This window comes from Anser cygnoides, chromosome 7 (genome assembly GCF_040182565.1).
Source record: "Anser cygnoides isolate HZ-2024a breed goose chromosome 7, Taihu_goose_T2T_genome, whole genome shotgun sequence".
NCBI lineage: Eukaryota > Metazoa > Chordata > Aves > Anseriformes > Anatidae > Anser > Anser cygnoides.
The window spans coordinates 7,317,017-7,335,954 of record NC_089879.1 but is presented as its reverse complement, the minus strand read 5'-3'; the positions used below and the strand labels follow the sequence as shown (position 1 = coordinate 7,335,954).

Genomic DNA, 18,938 nt, shown 5'->3' with positions numbered 1-18,938 from the left:
ATCTGCTAATATTTTGTAACTTAACTTGCATATTTAAAGTCTTTTCCCAAGGAAAAGAGACTTTTGTGATTTCCCTACATCTGGTGAACTGAAGTTGAAAGACAACACAGTTTTGTAAGGTGCTAACTTACAGGTGCTGTATTCCACCATAGCAAGACTTTCAAAATCAGGACCTTCAAGTTCAGTCACCTATTTGGTGGCCTGAAGCTCAGGGCAGTTGAACACAGCGAGTTCCTCGTACTGGCAGCATAGCTTGAGGGTCAGCAATGCAGATCTGGAGTCTGGGCTCTCTGGCAGGCAGCGACTGAGCAATGAAGAACTGCAACACAGATACTTAAACTTCTGCACATTGCAAGCCATATTACCAAAAACTGAAATTTTGAAAGCCTGACATTTCATTTTAGGTGCTCAAACAGAAGGTGAGCTGAGAGTTTCAGCCTGAACACTTTTTTTTTTAGAATAATTTTAAACAGGACCCGTCTTTTGGCCCGCCATCAGTTTAGTCCTACTGCCATCTGCTGTCAGGAACACACAGTGCCACACTGTCTGCTAGCATCCTGATACTGCTACTCAAGATAACCCATACATTAGCACAAACCAGTTCGTCCAGAGTACAATGTTAAATCAGCGCACTGCCACCGTAACTACTGGAGCACCAACCCTGGAAATGTGTGCACGGTTTCACACTCGGACTGTTCCCACAAAGGGGTCATTCAGATAGATAAATTAGTATCAGAACTGGGTGCAGACCCTGAAATGGTTTTCTAAACACTGACAGTATTGCCTGTTTCTTGAAAATTTTGAGATATTTGTTGCTATTAGGAATAGGTTAAAACTATGAACTGGCCAGACTACTAGGGCTGAACTGCATTATCCTTATGCAATCATACAAATAGAATTACATCTTTAGAGGTAGAATAAAGCAAACCAGAAGAAGTTAAGCAAAATTAAACAAAAAGATCTGAAAATAAATTACCCCAAACCTCTACCTTGCCTACTGACTCAAAGAAATCTTGCAACTTCTAGGGTTAACTGAACTCAGTAAATCCTCTCAGGACCACTGCAAGCCATTATGCTCCCTAACACCTCTGGCAGTGCGATGCTTTGCAGCTGACACTGGTTTAAGCTGTCATCATCCCTCTCTTCTTTCCCCACACACCTTTCCTCCTCTTTCTGCTGGCACTGCAGCTGTCATGCAGTAAGGCAGCTCAGAGCACCAATGTGGCTAAACAGCTCTGACTGGAGGGGGTACAGAGGTGGCCAAGACAGAACTCCAGAAAACATAGCCCTGAGCCACTACTGGTTCCCATGATGTTTGGCTGCTGACCCAGGCTCCAAGAAAGCTCTCTGAAGTTTCTCTGCCTGTGCACCAGCTCCTGACTCCCTACTTGTGCCTTCCCCGCCTGCCTCCCCCATGCTGTGCTCAGAAAGCTAATTGCAACCAAGTGCTCGAGAGGGCTAGGGAAGCAAGAGTGCATCCTTTCCACCCATCAAGTTTTTCACTCAACAGAGTGCATCAGCTACGACAAGAGGCAGTTGTCTTTGCTGCTCAGCCATGCATTCTTTTAGGCAAGACCCAGTACACAGAAAATACTTAATTGTGTAATATACCCAAAACAGTATTTTCGGGTACTACACTGTACACTCAAAACAAATACCATAGCAGTTGTCACTAGGAGTTTTAAAAACACCACAAAATAGAATTTAACTGCAGAAACTGAAGGAGGTGCTGAATGGCTTCTGGTTGCTGCATCCAGACAACGCTGCTGATCTCCGGAACTCCAGTCTGATGCAGTGAAGGCACAGGGCTTAAGCTAGTTGCACTCAGACAGCAGAGGGTAAAACGCAGGACATTGATTTTCGTTGCGGTGATTTCTTTGTATGAAGCCAGTTGTTAAGATAAAGTCTTTTTAAAGCTTCTGTTGTTTTCAATAGGCACAGTACTTACTGCTCAGCATAAGCCCAATTCCATTTGATGACTACCACAATATCACTAATGTGAAATTTAAAGGCTCTTTCATACATTGCACCTCTTGGTTGAGGGGAAAAACAGGCAACTCATCCTCCCACATACACAAAAGAAGAAAAATGCAATTTGTAGGCTCTGTGCTACTGAACTCGTGTTATCAAGTATGATAATAAAAGATTAACATACAATACCACTAATACTGCCACTTTCTGTACTTGCAGACACTTGTAAAAGTATTTTTCTTCAGCAGACCTGGGAGGATTCGTATGCTCTTAAAAAAAGAGAGACCTACAGCAATTCCCTCTGCATTTTGTCAAAATGTAGACAAAGGGAGGAAATCAGTCAAATGAGTAACCCTCTGATCACATGCATCTTCAATGCCTGTGTCAGAAGGGAATGCACTACTGCCCAGTGAAAGACAGATAAATCTCCTTCACTGTTTTCATTGTTTCATTCACTGTTTTTCATTGCCTCACTCAAATGTAACAGGCCCACAAAATACATCATTTACACTGATTGTTTTAATGCATTTGTACAGCTGATAACCAATATGCTCCAATCAGGTACATTTTCAAGCACAGCTGTGATAACTGAACATGATGTTACCCATCCATGCTGATCTGACAATGAATTAAAAAATAGAACTGGTCCATTATATTTTTAGGGTTTTCTTCCTGCTAAATCACCCATTTGGTTGTTCAAAAGATACATTCTTTCTAGGCAATGTATTAAGAACAGAAAACATACTGCAATATGTAAAGATTAAACCTTTTTTTACCGTTTTAATGGAACTCCTTGATTTTTCTTCCCAAACATTACTGCTCAGCTCCATTGTGCAATGAACATTTGTTTCTCTTTCATAGGATCCAAATATAAGCAACCTGAAACAGAAAGGCCTACAGTAAGAATCGTAACACTAGTATACATCCCAAATATCATAAATAAAACTCAGTGTTCTTCCTTTATACACCCCATTACTATTTTCCATGTGTACAGATACAGAAGTCCATACATAAGTGATTCCAAATGCACAGCCTTTCACAAAATGCAAGGCACTGCCACCCTCTAGTGGAAGTATTCTACATGCATCTAAAATCGTTTTAAAATGGCTTTGGGGAGTGTTAGAGGGAGGAAGGGATTTTTTTTTTTTTTTAAGTGTTAAGTTGGCAGATTAGTATTTTTCTGTAAAAGAATAGCTTATAAAATAAAGCAGTTACAGACACAAGAGTCTTTCGCTCTAGTTCTAAACTTCACAACGTACAACAGCTTTCCTTGGCTGGAGAGAGAGAGTTACTGTAGTAGTAAAGTCACAAATACACAGTCAGCAGTAAACTATTTCCTAACAAACAGAAGTGGTTCTTCAGGCATCTTATTCTATTCCAGAAGGCTACAAAGCTTTTCAGTTAGGTAACAGTGCTATAAGAGGGGGTGTGTGGGAAGCACTGAAGTTGTACACAGTTTATCTCACAGTACTTGGAAGCAGATAAACATTTTGGAATAAAAACCTCAGATAAACTGTGCTCTTCCAAGAGAGCTATTAGAAACGGTCCTTGCCAAATGCATATAGAAAACTTCAAAATAAATATATCTAAGCTTTCGTCCAAACTAGCTAACTTATGATTGAGATTTGTTACACAACTCTTTAGATGATGGAGACCAAAGCTGTAATCGAATCCCAGCAATTTTCTCTGTTCATTTTCATGTTCTTAATGAATGTTTCTAGGTTAAGTATTTATAATTACAAAGTTTGTGGACTTTTACATATGGAGATACGTATTAAATATCCTTTGAAAATTAAGTAAAAACAATTGAAAGCAACTTTTTTCAGCAACTGGAATTGGTAATATTAAACCAATCCCAAGGCAATGCACCTCTGTCTACAACAGTTCTCTAGCTTGCATTAAAGCAAGGGGAATGAAAGTATTTCTTTTGTATGTCTCTCTACGAATAATTTAACTGCTTTTTAGCTGATTACATGAGCGAGACTGTAGGCAAAGATCCTTGCAGTTACTCAGTTCTACATCTACACCTGGGTTGGTGCCCAGCACACTTGTATTTGCTGTACCAAGTGCCAGCTTTGAGGCTGCACGCTGTGCTGCCAGCCCCAGGTGTCGAGTCTGCGTGCTTCCCCATCCCTTCTCTACTGAAGCACTGCAAAGAGCAGCTGTCAGCCTCACTTCCAGCTTGACCTTCAGCACGTGTTTGTCTAGACGCTATTGATTTGATTACAGTAAGCAGAAATCCAGTCTCAGAACCAACCGATCAGGTATTTTGTCTGGGTAAGACAAAGTTTGTTCAGGGTTACTTAGACTGACCAGCTCACACCTTCTTTGCTTATTTTTAAACCACCCTCAGCAACCCTTTATGGCTTTTCTATTCAGCTTTTAGTAGTTGCTTTTGAATAATGCACTTTTTCTTCTGTGTCAACTGCAACTCATCGCCACCAGCTAGTGCAGTCAAGTTTTTCCACAGTTGGTCATTGCTTGCACACGCTGCATTTCATTCCAACAGGACAGCAGAAGTTCTCTCTCCTGCTTTGCAAAGAAGGGAAGCAGGGTGGGTCAGGGGGGTTAGCGGAGAACAAAAATGCAGCTGATCAAAGATAACAGATGGTTAATGCAGTTAGAGAGGTATAGAAAGACAGACAAAACTATGAACAGTGATCTTCCAGGAGTCCTTACTGTCCCTCTAAAATATCAGCGCAGCAGCTATTTATCTGTCCTGTACTGGTGACAAGTAACATACAAGAACAAGGACAGGAGATACATCACAACTGGAAAAAAAAATGATTTTCTATTACAACCATAACATCAAAGGTGCACAGAAAACAAACAATGAGATTTCACATTACATTAGGCTACCAACACCCTACTTGAAGAAACGTATCATAGCAAAAATACACACTTAAAGAGCAGTCCTGGTCCATGGGCACTTCGTGCTGAAGTTTGGAATACAATTTCCAGTTTCAGGAAGACAAAGAGGAAATTTGAACTGCTACAACACTAAGGAAGTTTTTGTTTGAATAACACCTTTGACAGCATGCTGTGTTCTCCAACGCAGCTGCAGATAAAGACTGATTACGATTGCAGCACAGCACACCCCAAACAACTGCATATTAAAATGCAGATTACTGTGCACTCCACAGACATAAGATTTATAAACCAGTATAAAACTGTGTATGAAAGACCTTCTGAAACAAAGTTTATAGCCCAAGCAAAAATTAAACCAATAAGAAAATATGGTTAGGTTACTGCCTGAGTAATTAAAATAGGTATACAGAAGGATGAGTGTTGCTGCTTCTCTGACTCCACATGGGATACCCTCGGGTAAGCACAAGGCAGAGCAGAGCGATTCAGCAGAGCAGCCACGAACAGCAGCAGCTTAGGGCTGTCCCAGCACCATGCGGACCCCAAATGTTATAGGAGGCCCTCTGACAGAGGGCAGGCAGCAGAACGGGCCGAGGTGGGGACAGTCTCACCTCTTAGGGCTGATCGAAGCCCAGGACTTTGGCCTGTCTCTACAGTCTCCAGGAGAGGAGGATGAGTAGAAGGACTATCAAGCCGGCTGCTTTTTGTAGGGTGATGCTGAAGGGTTGATATGCAAATCTAACAAGAACCCCATATGCACAAAGTACACAACAATCTATAGTAACACGTTATTTATTACCAAGTACATAAAAGCAAGCTCAATATATTTCCTTTACAACTTTTTCCTGTTTTTTTCTTTTTAAACTTTTTTTTTTTTTAAACTTAATTTCAACTGTGCCCCTTTTATTTGCAAATAGTTTTGGAGTCAAAATAAGCAGAATATTTCCTGAATTTTAAGAATGTCGAAAGCAGATTCAATATCCACACACTGCTGCACGAAGTCCACTTGAAGGCAAAAGGGAAAAAAAATAAACATAAAACTCCAAACCTAACACGTCGGTCTCAGGTACACACTGCAGTGTTTTACAAAATGACTGTCTTAGGAAAAGTCTCCTTGTCCACAAAGGTTATTAAAACAAATGTTCACTTTAAAAGCCCACATTGTGGCACAGTTTTAGAAGAATATTCTGCTTAATATATTAAGAGTTGACAGGATTTAAGACTTTCTTCACAGAGTACCTTTAAAAAGTCATATGGGGAGATTTAACAGCGTGTTGCTTTGTTCTTTTCTCTCCCTAAAAAAATTAAGGCAAGGATGCAATTGTTAATCTAACTTGTTTTTCCTTTCTCTTTCATGGAAGAAACTGTCACTGTCACGTTGTACAATGTTTTCACCTACAGATAACATTTTTGCAACGAAAGTATTCTGTGAAGGTGCTACAATCATAAAAACATGTTTTCAATAGGTTAGACAAAAATTGTAAAATGTTATTTACACCAGTGAAGTTTCCATTCTTTCAATAATTTCATGCAAAAAATTCACAAAAATTTTCTTTCAATAAAGTGACAACAAGGAAATTTGGGTGGTGATTAGAAAAAAGTGCAAGAAGTATGCATTTGGGTATGTGAAGAACAAAATGAAATTAAGCTAGACATTTCTAACATACAAAGAGTTTGCAAGATGCTTTCTCTCTATAGTTTCACTGCTGTTGTTCAAGACTTAATTGTTTAGAACATGAAAACAGCAACTGAAGGCTACTACGCCATGCAAGGACTAAGCTTTGCTTTGAATCACTCAGCTCTGCCATAGCTACCATATTGAGACAGAATACAAAAACATCCTCAGGCATTGAGCAAAACTGAAAAACATACAGAAGTCAAGGTGATCTTTCATTTCTGGAATTGGAAAGATTGCCAAGGAAGAAAACTTCAGGTAACGCCCTCCAGATGACGGTTCTCATTAGGAGATGATGACCATTCTGCTATGAATTCGCTCACACAGAAACTGTCTATGATGGAAGAGGCTCTTGAGGTTCAGTGACCTCAGAGCACCTTTAGGTGAAGAACTAAGAAGTTTGGGGAAACGAAGCAATGCTCAGTCAGCATCAGGTCACAGTGCTCCCTGGAAGGCTCTCAGGGCGAAGTCCCAGCACGCCAGCAGGGACTGTAACAGGTCCGCAGAGGTCCCAGCAGCAGATGTTGGTGAAAAACCCTCTGCATGTCCGCATACAGAGTGGTATTGCAAAAGAAACCTTGCAAACAGCCCCGGACAGCCTTCACACGCCGTAGTTATGAAAAGGGAAATTGTGACATTGCTACTTTTGGAAGTAAAGGAAGAAATACGCAATATGTACAAAGTCCTCTCTGTGCCTTTCAGCTTCTACCTCACGAATGTCTTCAGGTGCAAAGCAAGCAATAATATTCATTTACTGGGTTATTTTACAGACAGCAGCTGTGGTTAAGTTCAAAAAAGGATGGGACAACTTGGAAGATCTGAGGAGTTACTATAGGACCAAAGTCAGCCGTGTAGATTGAGATGTGTCTGTTCACACAGCTTTCAAGAGCGCATCTAGAAATTCCAAGCTGCATAAAATAGATTAAATCAGACCTGAAGCTCAAAAGGCCTGACAAGCCAGCAACTGCATCCTCCCTCTGCCATCTGATAAGCATCTGTGACAGCTGAAAATACTGAGAGGTCAGCTGATGATGTCAAACTGAGCAATCTGGCTTCTAGAAGGTAACGGAAAGAAACAAAACAGTACTGTTACATTGGCAATGTTGCACACAGTATTTCAGATGCAGGAAAGACACGGTATTTTAAAGTGACTTTCCAAACCAAGAACAACTGCGTGTAACTTAAAGAGTTATTTTGGGCCCTATTATAATAAAAGCAAACACACTATCGGACTGAAATTGGAATCTGTCTACAGAGAGATCTTGAGTTCCTTTATTCAGTGGGGATGAAGAAGAAATGCTCCTAACAACCAAGGAATGCACCAAATCATTTATCATTATTGGTGTACTCATAGGAAACTGATCACAAATCTAGGAAAAAAGGTAAGCAGCATTTTTTTCACCCCCAAAAATTAAAAAAAAAAAAAAAAAATCATTCTTGTGACCAACACAATCAAGAAAGACCAAACAAGAAGCATAAGCGGATCATCATCTAGAAATAAGCTCGTTGCGATGGGTAAACAGCACTGATAAAAGGCATTATCATAGCAAATAAAGTTCCGACATGGTTGTACAAGGCTACAAGAAAAAAAAAAGGCAAAAAGGAGCTCACGTGGTAATACAAGTAATGAAAAAGCTAGTTAAAAAAAACACATGGTAAACCAGAGGTTTAGTTCATAAAGAGCAGAATGGCACATGGCTAGATCAAAGCCTAAGCACCACGAAGATAAGATCTACCATAAACCAAGAACTAAAAGGTCTGACAAAACCAAACAAAAACCACAAAACCAAACCACGTCTGCATACCTTTTGTCCAGTTTTAAAGAGAATAATTTTCTCTTCAATAAATGGAGGTACATTTTCTTTCTTTCCATTATTTTGTTCAAAACAAAGACAAATAATGCCTCATAAAAGTTATTTGGATCGATCTAAGTAAAACAGCAAAACAATTACTTCCCTGTGCTTGCAACACCACACAACAGGATAATTACAACATTTATACTGTCCTGAAAGAGATTCATAATTTGGAGTGCCAAACAAATAAAAACAAAAACAGGAGGCACATTAGCATTTAACCAGACAAAATCCAAAATAAAGGGAAATCCCTGTTCATACACACACACTGTAGAATTGCCTCAAACTTGCTACAGCTTTCATGTGTTCATTTTTACTTTAAAAATGTATTTCTTGATTAAAGCTCCATCACAACAAAAGATGCCACTTCTTGAATCAGCACAGGCTTACAGCTATAATTACTACGAATTAAGAAACATGCGTGTACTTGCTTAATAAAGAATGAGCAAAAGACCACAGAAGGTACCTTGAACATTCAATTAACGTGACTTTTAGTCGACCTTCTATCAACAGAAAATCCTGTATACAGAGGTCTCGATCTTCATATTCATCAGGTAGTGATACTTGAAATGGAAAAAATGGCTTGAACCTGAAAAATACAGAAGAGAATTCAAATTACACAAATTGGACTACCACAACTTAAAAAAATGGTAATGGGATTAGAAAGAATATTTAATGCTCCAAGAGAGAAAAACTTCAATTTCTGCACATTTATTGCTCAAAAGGAACAAGCAGAACTTAATAACACTTTCTGAACGGAGAAGATTGGAGAATCTTATTACAAGACCTTTTTGTAGGACTTAAACAGGTCTAAGGTGAAAAAATACTAAGACCCTAAAACCTAAGCTGTCACAATACTGCTGTACTTAAGAAGACTGATACATCCTAAAAACCCATGCACTTTAGTTACCAGGATTAATACTTCCCTTATTTTGTGAAAAACATTTAATTGCCTTTTTTTTCCCCCCTTATCTTCTGGAATTAAAATGAAAATACAGGTACTAAATAGTTTTCCTTGAATTTTATTTCCCCCATCGCTGCATGTGACTCAGGGAAAGCAGTTCACGTTCAAAACTCCGAGTGTTTCACACCCGTTATCTCACCACATAACTAGCTCTTTCTGATAAGAATACACTGACTCATAAATCCAGCTTTCAGTTCTAAATGGCCCCGTTTCAGGGCTGGACACGGCCGCGATGCAGGGGGAGAAGGAGGGGGAGAGGCCGCACAGCTGCAGCCCCAGCCCCTCTCACGCACACGCTGCCCCTGCGATTCCAGCAGCAAGGGCCCCGACCTTGGAAATAGAAATATGTTATGGGAACGGCACTGCTATTTACACAACGTGTATGAGAAAGCACTTGTAGGGGCTCTCTGCTTTCCATTTTTACTCATTGCTCGTTTCCTACCACTTTCCAGTGCCTGGTTTTCCCTTGTCACCGCCAGCCTTCCAGCGAGTATTTCTGCTCGGAAGACGCACAAACAGCAGAAGACAGCACAAACTGCACCACTGCCTGCAGGACGTCTCTGCCATTTCATAAGAAAGAAGTCTTTCATAAAAACTGTTTGCTTAACCATCAGAAGCATCTGCTTGTCACATTCGGAGATCACAATATGTTCAGGAAACAGTCACATGGATCGGGATTGAAGAGTTTCAGAAATCCAAATAAATAACGGAGCGCCCTTTAACTGTCGACACACACTTCAGGAGGGAGCCCAACGCCCTGGTTCGAGACACTTAAGTTTTTGTGCTAGCATCAGCCTCGGACAAAGCCATGAGAAAGAGACTTCTTTTGTTCTCCTCGTGAATAAGTACATCTTAACACTCCGGTTATTTTACTGAAATCCAATCCCATTTCTAACTTTAATTTTGTTCCAAGTTTCTCCCTCATTAACTCCTCCAGAAAAAAAGACTGGATGAAGACAGACAAGTCAAAACACTCAGCTTTAAATACTATATACAATTATTTTGTGTATTAAAAATATGAAGCAATTAAATCACACAGGCCACAGTTCAGACTTACGGTACGCTTGTACCATAAACCACCAACCCAAAATACCCCTTATGCGCGTACACGATCTAGTTTGACATGTTACTTATAATCTTTAATAATTCAAGGACTGCAAAGAGAGGAATAGTAACAATTACAAGAGGGGGGAGATACCAGCAGTGCTATTTTCACTCTACAAACCGGGAAGAAGCCCTGCTGCTTTGGGACCCAGGCACCCCTGCCCCGAGCCAGGGCACAAACCTGCTGCGGAGCTCTCACGAGCAGCACAAGCAACAGCACTCCCTCTGTTATGGGTGATTTTTTCCCTCCAACAAAGATCCTGCTCTGTTCAGCAAAAAAGCATCAGTTAGACAACTGCACTGCAAAATAATGCAAGTTTGGGGTCAGTAATTACTTGTAGGTTTTCTGATTTTCAGCACAGTAAAAACTTAATTTCCATGAGCAGAGGCAAGAACGCAACATAAAACAAACACAACAAAAAACCACCCAACTTTCCAACTGGGTGCTGTACCAGCAGCTATCTGTATACTGCCTCCAAAATATCTTCCATGGATGGTTCCCCTTGGGAACTACCAACCATCGACCACCAGCAGGCCCCTCAGCGAGCTGCTGACACAAGAGCTCTGGGAAGGAGGGAGGAAGGATCCAGTAGATCACCACCACCTTTCTGAATTGCTGCAAATGCAAGGATTTGAGTTTTTGGTATTGATAAGGTCCTGCCATTATACATAGCATAGATAGTCTGCAGGCTATATAACAACAACAAAAAAGCCTGGACAAATCCGTTTACAGCATTAGAAATAATAGCAAGAAAAAAAAAAGCAAAAGTTATCAACTAAAATGTTTAGTCAAACCAAAGATGCAGTCTCTAAAGTAACTTCAGAACAAAATGTTAAATACTCTGCGCGCTGCAATCTTTTGCTACAGCATGGAATAAAGAAATAACCCTCAGAATAAGTCATTTTTTCTAGATTAAGAAAATGTTAATTATTATTTTGAAAGTGGAAATCAAAATTGAGATTTTTTTTTAAATTAATGCACCAACGAATTAAAGATGGAAACTCTTAAGTGTCAATGCAGTTATCTACAATAACACATAAAACACTTAAGAGTATATGCTCAACTTCGGGTTGTGCAGCACTTAACTGATTAAATTTCATAAAAAAAATATAAGGTTAAAAAGCCGTCTCAACAAAATTGCTCATCGCAGCAAGGGTCTACGTTCACGTTCTTAGCAATAAAACTAATTTGCCAAATCCTTAGCAAAGAGTCCTAATACTTTCCTTACTTCCACTGGCATTAGCGCCAAACCTTTTAGCGCCACTACATTTTACCTGGGATACGGGGGTATTTATGCAGCTGCTGCTCTGAAGCCTTCAGCTCCTGGAAGGCAGCTCGAGCCTGATCGAGGCAGCTTGGCAGCAGGACACAGAGCCCACGATGCCGGCAGCGCGCGGTTACCTCTGGGCTGCGCTGCGGGGCCGCACGCAGGCAGCCTGCAATCCCTGCATGTAACCCAGTGGTTCTCCGGGGTTCTCCCTTCTTTTCCCCCATGGCAGACAAAGCCTTTAAGCCATTTTACCTCTTAAAGCAGTGTCCAACAGCCACAGGCGCTTCCCGGCTGTCACAGCAGCCGACCAGCAAGCGGGTGGCCCCGCCGCCTCTGCCCGCAACAAGGAGCTTTCCTGCCTACCACCAGCCATATTGCCAACAAAACGAGCTGTCATGAAACAAGCATTTACACCAGGGACAACAAAATACACTGCTAATATGAACGTGAAGCTATCTTTCTTTGTGTTGATGCATCAGGAGAAGACTTTTAGCTAGCGCTGGCAGTAACGATGCAGCGAGGCAGGCAAGAGAAGAACTGCTCCCAGGCCCTGCAGCATCTGCTGCCGTTAGAGCCCCGGTGTCTTCATGGCCCACACAATCCTACAAAAAGAAGAAATGACTATTTCCTGTCATCTCAGATTCATCATTATAAGGTAGAACTTATTTTATTAATTACTTTGAATAAATAACCATGTAACTTCTGTAACAGCTTTAAGAGGTAGCAAATACACACTTTCATTTAGTCCATCTCTAAGGAGCAAAAGTCCACCAATAAATGCCTTAGAGAAATCCGTCACACGAACTAAAAATGAAAATGTGTTTGTGCGCCTAGCAGGGAACCTCAGAAAGCCTACAAGAAGCCTATGAGTGAATTACAGGTGTGGAGGAATCACGGCTGGTCTCTGCAGCTGCCCTGGCACCCTGGGTGAGATCAGCCCCAGCAGGCTGCTCTCCCGAATTCACGACTCTCATAGGCAAACTCTGAGCAAGGAAAAATGTGGCTTCTATTTGGCTGTCTGTATCTTCGAACACTAATCCAGTGTTCTCCCTGTCTAAACTTTAAGCCGTAAGCAAAAAGTTAGCTACATGGACCTGCGGACCTCAATCAGCAGAGAACAAGCCTATGAGAAGTGCTCTGCAACGGGGCCACTGGCTGCCGCAGCCTGGGGAAAGGTTTTAGGACTCGACAGCGGGCTGGGGGAATCTCAGAGTCTCTGCTGGCAGCACAACGGTCGAGAAAATATTACCAAAAGCTGCTTAAAGAAATACAGCATGTGTCTGAACCCCACTGACTTGGTACCAGGGTCCCCAAGGCACGTTTCTGCTGCGAGCACCTTAGATGCCTTTCACGCAGGGTCTGACGCTGCCTCTCCTTACTCTGCAAGGTCAAATGGCAAAAATTCATGCTCGTGTCACATGTCCTTGAGCTGCGAGGCAGGATTACACCAACTCAATCCATGTATCTGGAAACCTCCTTTTCAATTCCTAGCCTGTGAAACGATACCAAACAATATCGGAATTAAGGTAGAGTTTACTGTCTGTAAACTGTAGTTAAGGTTTTGGAAACTCTTCACCTTTTCCCTAGGGAAAAAAAAGTCACTTTGTAGTTATACTAAAAAGCAAACACTTAAGTCCTTGCCTTGAAATCCTACTTTAAAAAAAAAAAGTTTTTAAAAATGCCTTATGTTAGATGCTTATAGTGCTTCTTCAATTTGTTTTTAAATTATCCATCCCCCTCCAAAAATTGATCTTATTTGTCCAGAAGTCTAAAATTATGATTAAGAAAACGTTATAGAGCAGCATTTAATTTAATATGAAGAGGAATATACAGCAATCAATGTCATGGGAAATTTTAGCATGAAAAAAAGTAAAAATAATAGTTAAAAGAAGCTGTTGAGTAGCAAAAGTGTTTTGTGACAAGTACCACAAGGCACAAACAGGAAAAAAAAAAAAGTAATTTCACATGAAGAATTAGGTCAGATAATTATACTGAAAGATAATTACGATAAAGTCACTCGATTAACGTACAGGATTAAAGATACACTTAAAATAGCATAACACATAGCTCCTCCACACACAAGCCCAGCAAAATGTTTCCAGACCCTGCCCGCAGCCAGTGCGTCTCCTCCGCACAAAAGCTCCTCCGCTGGGCTCACGCCACGTTCCAGAGCCGCTTCAGGGGCTCCTTTGCTCCCATCTCATCCTTCACAAAGCTGAGATCAAAACTGCATCTGAAAAACAAACCCAATTTGCTCCCCCCTGCCTGGGGGGCTTGCAGAGCCGCCGCAGCCCCTTCCTTCCTTCCTTCCTTCCAGTCGCCGGCTCCGTGGGGGAGGCAGGGATGTGCGAACGCTCACCTAGACGGGACGAGGCTGTAATTCACTGCTTTGCTTTCAGAAGGGCCTCGTCTATATTCCCAACAATAACCTCTTGGATAAATCGATTGCTTCCACAGCTCATACTTAACTGCAGTATTTTTAGTTGCATGAGGAAATCTATTAAAAACTGGGGAGGAAAAAAAAAAAATCAAGTTATATGGCCAAAGATAGCCAAGGGGTTCTGCGTTTCTGTTCATTGCATCTATTAAAAATGTCCAGAATCACAGCACGCACACACAAAAATAAGGCTAAATACGGACAGGAACAAACTTCAAACACTCTCCGCAGCCCATTTCCTAATTCAATGAGCAGCAGGACCGACAACGCCACTTCTAAATGCAAGGCTAGGATTTTGTAAGCAGAGCTTCAGCTAAGCAGTGAGAAGCCGTTTCTCGAGTTTCTAGGAAAAATATAAAATATTACCTGTTTTTATTACAGAAGTTTGATATCTAAAATAGTGGTCTATAAAATCACGGGGTATCTGTTCAAGTCCACATTAATCACGTGTACTTTATGGATCTCAGCGCTACTTTGCTGCCATAAAATAAGATTAAACATCAACAGGTTTAAAAACTTTTAATCGAGTTACAGATTTATGTCACAACACATTACCTGAACATTTAAATCTTAATAAACAAGGCAAAGAGAGACCTTAAATCTCAGAGGAGCCCACTAGCTAAGAGCACGGCTATCATTAGCAAGAACTATTTTGTATACATTGCAAGTCTGCAAAACTTGTTTACAATGGTAAATAAAATAAATCAAAATCTGAAGTGAAACTGTTTAGTAAGCCATTAATTTGCTTTTGTAAATGTTGCTATATTTGAAAATTTTAATATCCAAAATATTTTGGAAAAAATAAAGTTATTCAGCAGGTTTTCATTTTTTTGTTTGTTTTTTTACTTTTGGGAATAAACAGGAGGCTTGTTAAATTACAAAATACAACTCAAAAATCCTGAAGTTATTTTTAGAGACAGCCTTTCTTTTTATCTGATTTACAGAAATACAAGTCAAGAGTTCGTAAAGTATACATTCAGAAAGTGATTGACACCAGATGATATTTTAATTCATAAAATCCCTCTGTTCTTACACTGTGTGTATCCACTAAAATTCTAAAATCTTACAACCTACTCCTAAAAGGGCATGACCACACTTATGACATTTCAAAAGTACTTATCAGCTTACATTTAGGCTTGCTAATGTTAAATATTATATTGCAAATAGCTTGTATCGTTCTTCACACAGAAGATGTAGAAGTGGAACTCATCCTTATTTTGAAAACAATAATGAGGAGGGTGTTGGGTGTTTTGCTGTGTTATTTAAGTACCACCACTGCAGATTTTGCAAAAAGTACTTCTCCAGCTTCCACTGATTTCACAAGGAACGACGCTGCACGAGCGTCAGAATTCAGGGGACTTCAGGAACTCAGAACACACTCTTATTCAACACAGATATCTACTAATTTTAGCTTTACTCCCACCCAGGAAAATCTGACCCACGAACAACAGCGCAGTAAGAGTAGGTTTATTTTCCCAGAAACTGTAGGCAACGCTGCAAGTCCCTCCTGGCACTCCACCCACTGTTACAGGATATTCTGCCACAGACTTGTAAGAGCCTTACACACATAAGCTCTCAATATACGAGCAGTCACTTTTTAAATCAAGACCTCAGAAATGCAGGGATTTAATTTCGTTTTTCCTCCAAAGATGTTTCACACATTTCCAGATTTCGGCGGCCGTCTCCTCCCTGCAGCACTATCAGTGCCTCCGAGGTATCTCCCATCAGTGGCTCGGAATGGGCGCTCAGAGCTTTAAGACCTACTTCACAATGGCTAATAAAAAAGTAAATATTCAAGTAGCTCTCTCAGGGGGGAAAAAAAGCGGTACATTTCTTGTCCTGCTTTTATGAGAGAAGCAATTGTAAATACAGCAAGGGAAGTCTTGCCGTTGCTGTCTGCACTGAAATAGCCAAAGGCAAAAAGAAATCTCAAATCAGGTTTATCAACACTACTTTCTTAGCACAAACAACATCAATTTGACCACACAAAGATTCTTTGCATTTCAAGAACCGTTTCCCAAGTTCCAAATGCTACATACACCGAGATAACTTAGCTACTCAACGCAGCAAACGACTCTTTGATCTCCTTGAGTTCGTGTTTCGTTTGTTTTGTTTTAAGCTACATGTGTTCTCACTGAAGCCGACTGTTGGTTCAAACTAAGCGAAAGATGGAAATCCTCAGGCTGAGGCAGGACAGGACACAACCTCCCTGTCTAACCGGGCAGCCTGAAGCGTGGCTCAGCTCCAAACGGGACAGAAGATGCCAAACGTGTCCTTCATGGAGAGCTGGAGCCAGGCAGGTGTGGTGCAGCAACCACCCCGACGGGCAGCTCGTAAGCATTCAAGAAGAATAGCACTAACAGTGGCAGGAAGCAACGGGACACGATCAAAGCCACCCCAAGCTCTACACCTTCAGCCAGTGGGGTTGGGTTGGTTGCAGCAGCCACTGCTAGCAGAACGCCCCTACTTCTGCAGCCCATTCTCTGTAAGGAGGCCTCAAGTCTCTCCGCACATCCAACTCTGTGCAGCCCCGGTCAGAGGGAAGCGGTGCTGGCGTTCCCATGAAATCCCAGCTCAGCACACAACTTGCCCTCCGAACTCCAGTAGTTTTAATTCTCTACGCCAAGCGCTAGCTCCATCGACACACCAAGCACTGACACCCTCCCAGACAGCTTCCTGAGGGGCCGGAAAATCACCTTTCAGTCTTTCACGCCTGAAGAGGGCCTCTGACAGGCGTAACCCAGACACGGAGAACCATTTATGTCTGTTATGGCTCCAGACACCAGAGCTTGCAGAAACTTATCCCCGCTCCTCCACTTAGCTTTGACAAGGCACCAACTACCGAAGCTTCTCCTCCATTTCCAGAGCCCTAGCCACCCCTGCGCACACAGAAGATGGCCCAGCTCCTGCCCTTGAAGTCCTGCAAAGCCCTGGAGCCAGCCTGGCTCAGAACCCGCAGTAACTCCCAAAGCTGAGCTGCCTGATGGCTCACCCTAAAGTCCCATACGGGCATCAACCAAGGACCCACGGCACCGAGAGCTCAGCCAGCCCGCTGCAGTGGTGGGAAGGGACCTGGCACAGCATGGCGTGGCACTAAGGGGCTCATGCTGTGAGCAAACAGGACCAAATGATGCAGCCACTCTGCACAGACACGGCCTGGGGACAAGCAAATAGAGGGGTGCAGAACTATCGGGCAGGATTCCTGCATTTCACAGGTCCCGCACCAACAGCAAGTGAGCTGTGACTGGTGAGGACGTTTGAAAGCAGCAGCTGCTCCAATTACCCTAATCCTCTCCCACCATCCCCATAATGAATTTGGCTGTTTTCTCTAATTTGTCCTCCTTTCAGAAGAACACAACAATCTGAGTTTTTGCGGTATTGTTTTAAAACAATACTGCTGACTAACACTGCTGTTCCCACCCCACCTCCCCTTGTAATCCGCTCGGCTCTTCGCTTGGCAACATCCGAAGTTTTGTTTTGTTTATTCTACCGCAGGGCCAGAAGGATGCAGGCCTATTCAGAAAAAAAAATCACCACCAGAAAGCCGAGTTGTTATGAAGTTTTCAGAACTAGACGGCATCGTTTCCCCCGTTTAATTGCTTAGGAATTGTTCACCGAGGCAGATCGCTCGCAGCAGCGGCTCAGACGATTCTGCGAAGCCTTCTGCCGCGTTGCTGCGAGACCACGATCTTCAGTTCCCCCTCGTCCTGTTTCAGCTCAGGCACACGGGAATAATGTTTTAAGTCATTTACTACACAAGCGATATGCATGTTCTTACCGCGCAATGACTTACTTTTGAAATCCCATGTAAAAGTGTATTTGACAGGGCAATTTGCTGAGGCTGCAGTACTCTTTAAAGCATTTTATGTATGAGGCACTAGTTACAGAAAGCAGCTGGTACCTAAGGCCATTATAAAAGCAGGCCATAATATTTGTAAATATTCTCTTCTGAACGGGCATGTTTCATAACTATGTTGCTGTTTAAAGCTGACACAGGAAAATTCACTGAAGTTTAGCATTAAGACTAGGTAAAGAAAGTCATATTATGACTCATTCTTTATTAGATATCCACAGATTATTTAATTTTTAGCCAACATTTTAAAACAATAAAAACCCAACAAACAAACACGAAAAAGCTACAAGACCCAGAAAACAGAAGGAATGTGAACAGCTGGATGTAACCTATATAGGATTTAGGATCAAGAAACAGCTTTGGGCACAGTCCCTGTACCCTTTTTCCTTGCTCACTTGCTGCCCAGCCCGAGTGTGTTCCCTTAATTTACAACATCAGAATCATTTTTAAGGTTTGTTTTTAATTTAATCCCAAATTTCCCTTGCAAGTTTTTACACTTCAAGCAACATAAAAAAAAAAAAGCTTTCCTGAATGACTGTCCAAATTTGATTTTCTGCTAGTCGTGTCTGGCAATTAATTGCTGCCTTTGAGCACAGCAGTCTGATGAACTCTATCATCAGCTGATCTCTGTAATACAGATTTTTTTTTTTTGACATCTGATATGTCTTCAAAAAGATGAAAAGCACACTGCTGTACTGGGATTCCTGTATTTGGCATTGCACGGAACAGCTTTAACAAAGCGGGTTGCGTGCAGTGCTCCCCGCAGACCGCCCTGCTGAAACCCAGCAGAGCTGCGAGTCCAGCAGTGGAATTAAGAAGTTATAAAGGTAAGCTGCTCCCATGCACTTTTTTAAGGTTAAAATAGATTACAACAGCTGCATAAATATATAAAACCCAACAAGACAAAGCAGTCTCCAACGCTGAAAAGCCTTTCTGCCATCTCAC

At 41.6% G+C, this 18,938-nt stretch overlaps 1 protein-coding gene across 1 annotated transcript in view; it reads right to left on the bottom strand.

Moving 5' to 3' along the window:
- PDZD8 (PDZ domain containing 8) overlaps positions 1-18,938 on the bottom strand; it is a 57,942-nt gene that overhangs the window by 29,298 nt on the left and 9,706 nt on the right. The window contains exons 2-3 of the mRNA XM_013195590.3: positions 8,831-8,953; positions 2,748-2,850 (exon numbers count right to left, since the gene is read on the bottom strand). Of these exons, the coding sequence (XP_013051044.2) occupies positions 2,748-2,850; positions 8,831-8,953 (226 nt within the window). The remainder of the gene's footprint in view (positions 1-2,747; positions 2,851-8,830; positions 8,954-18,938) is intronic.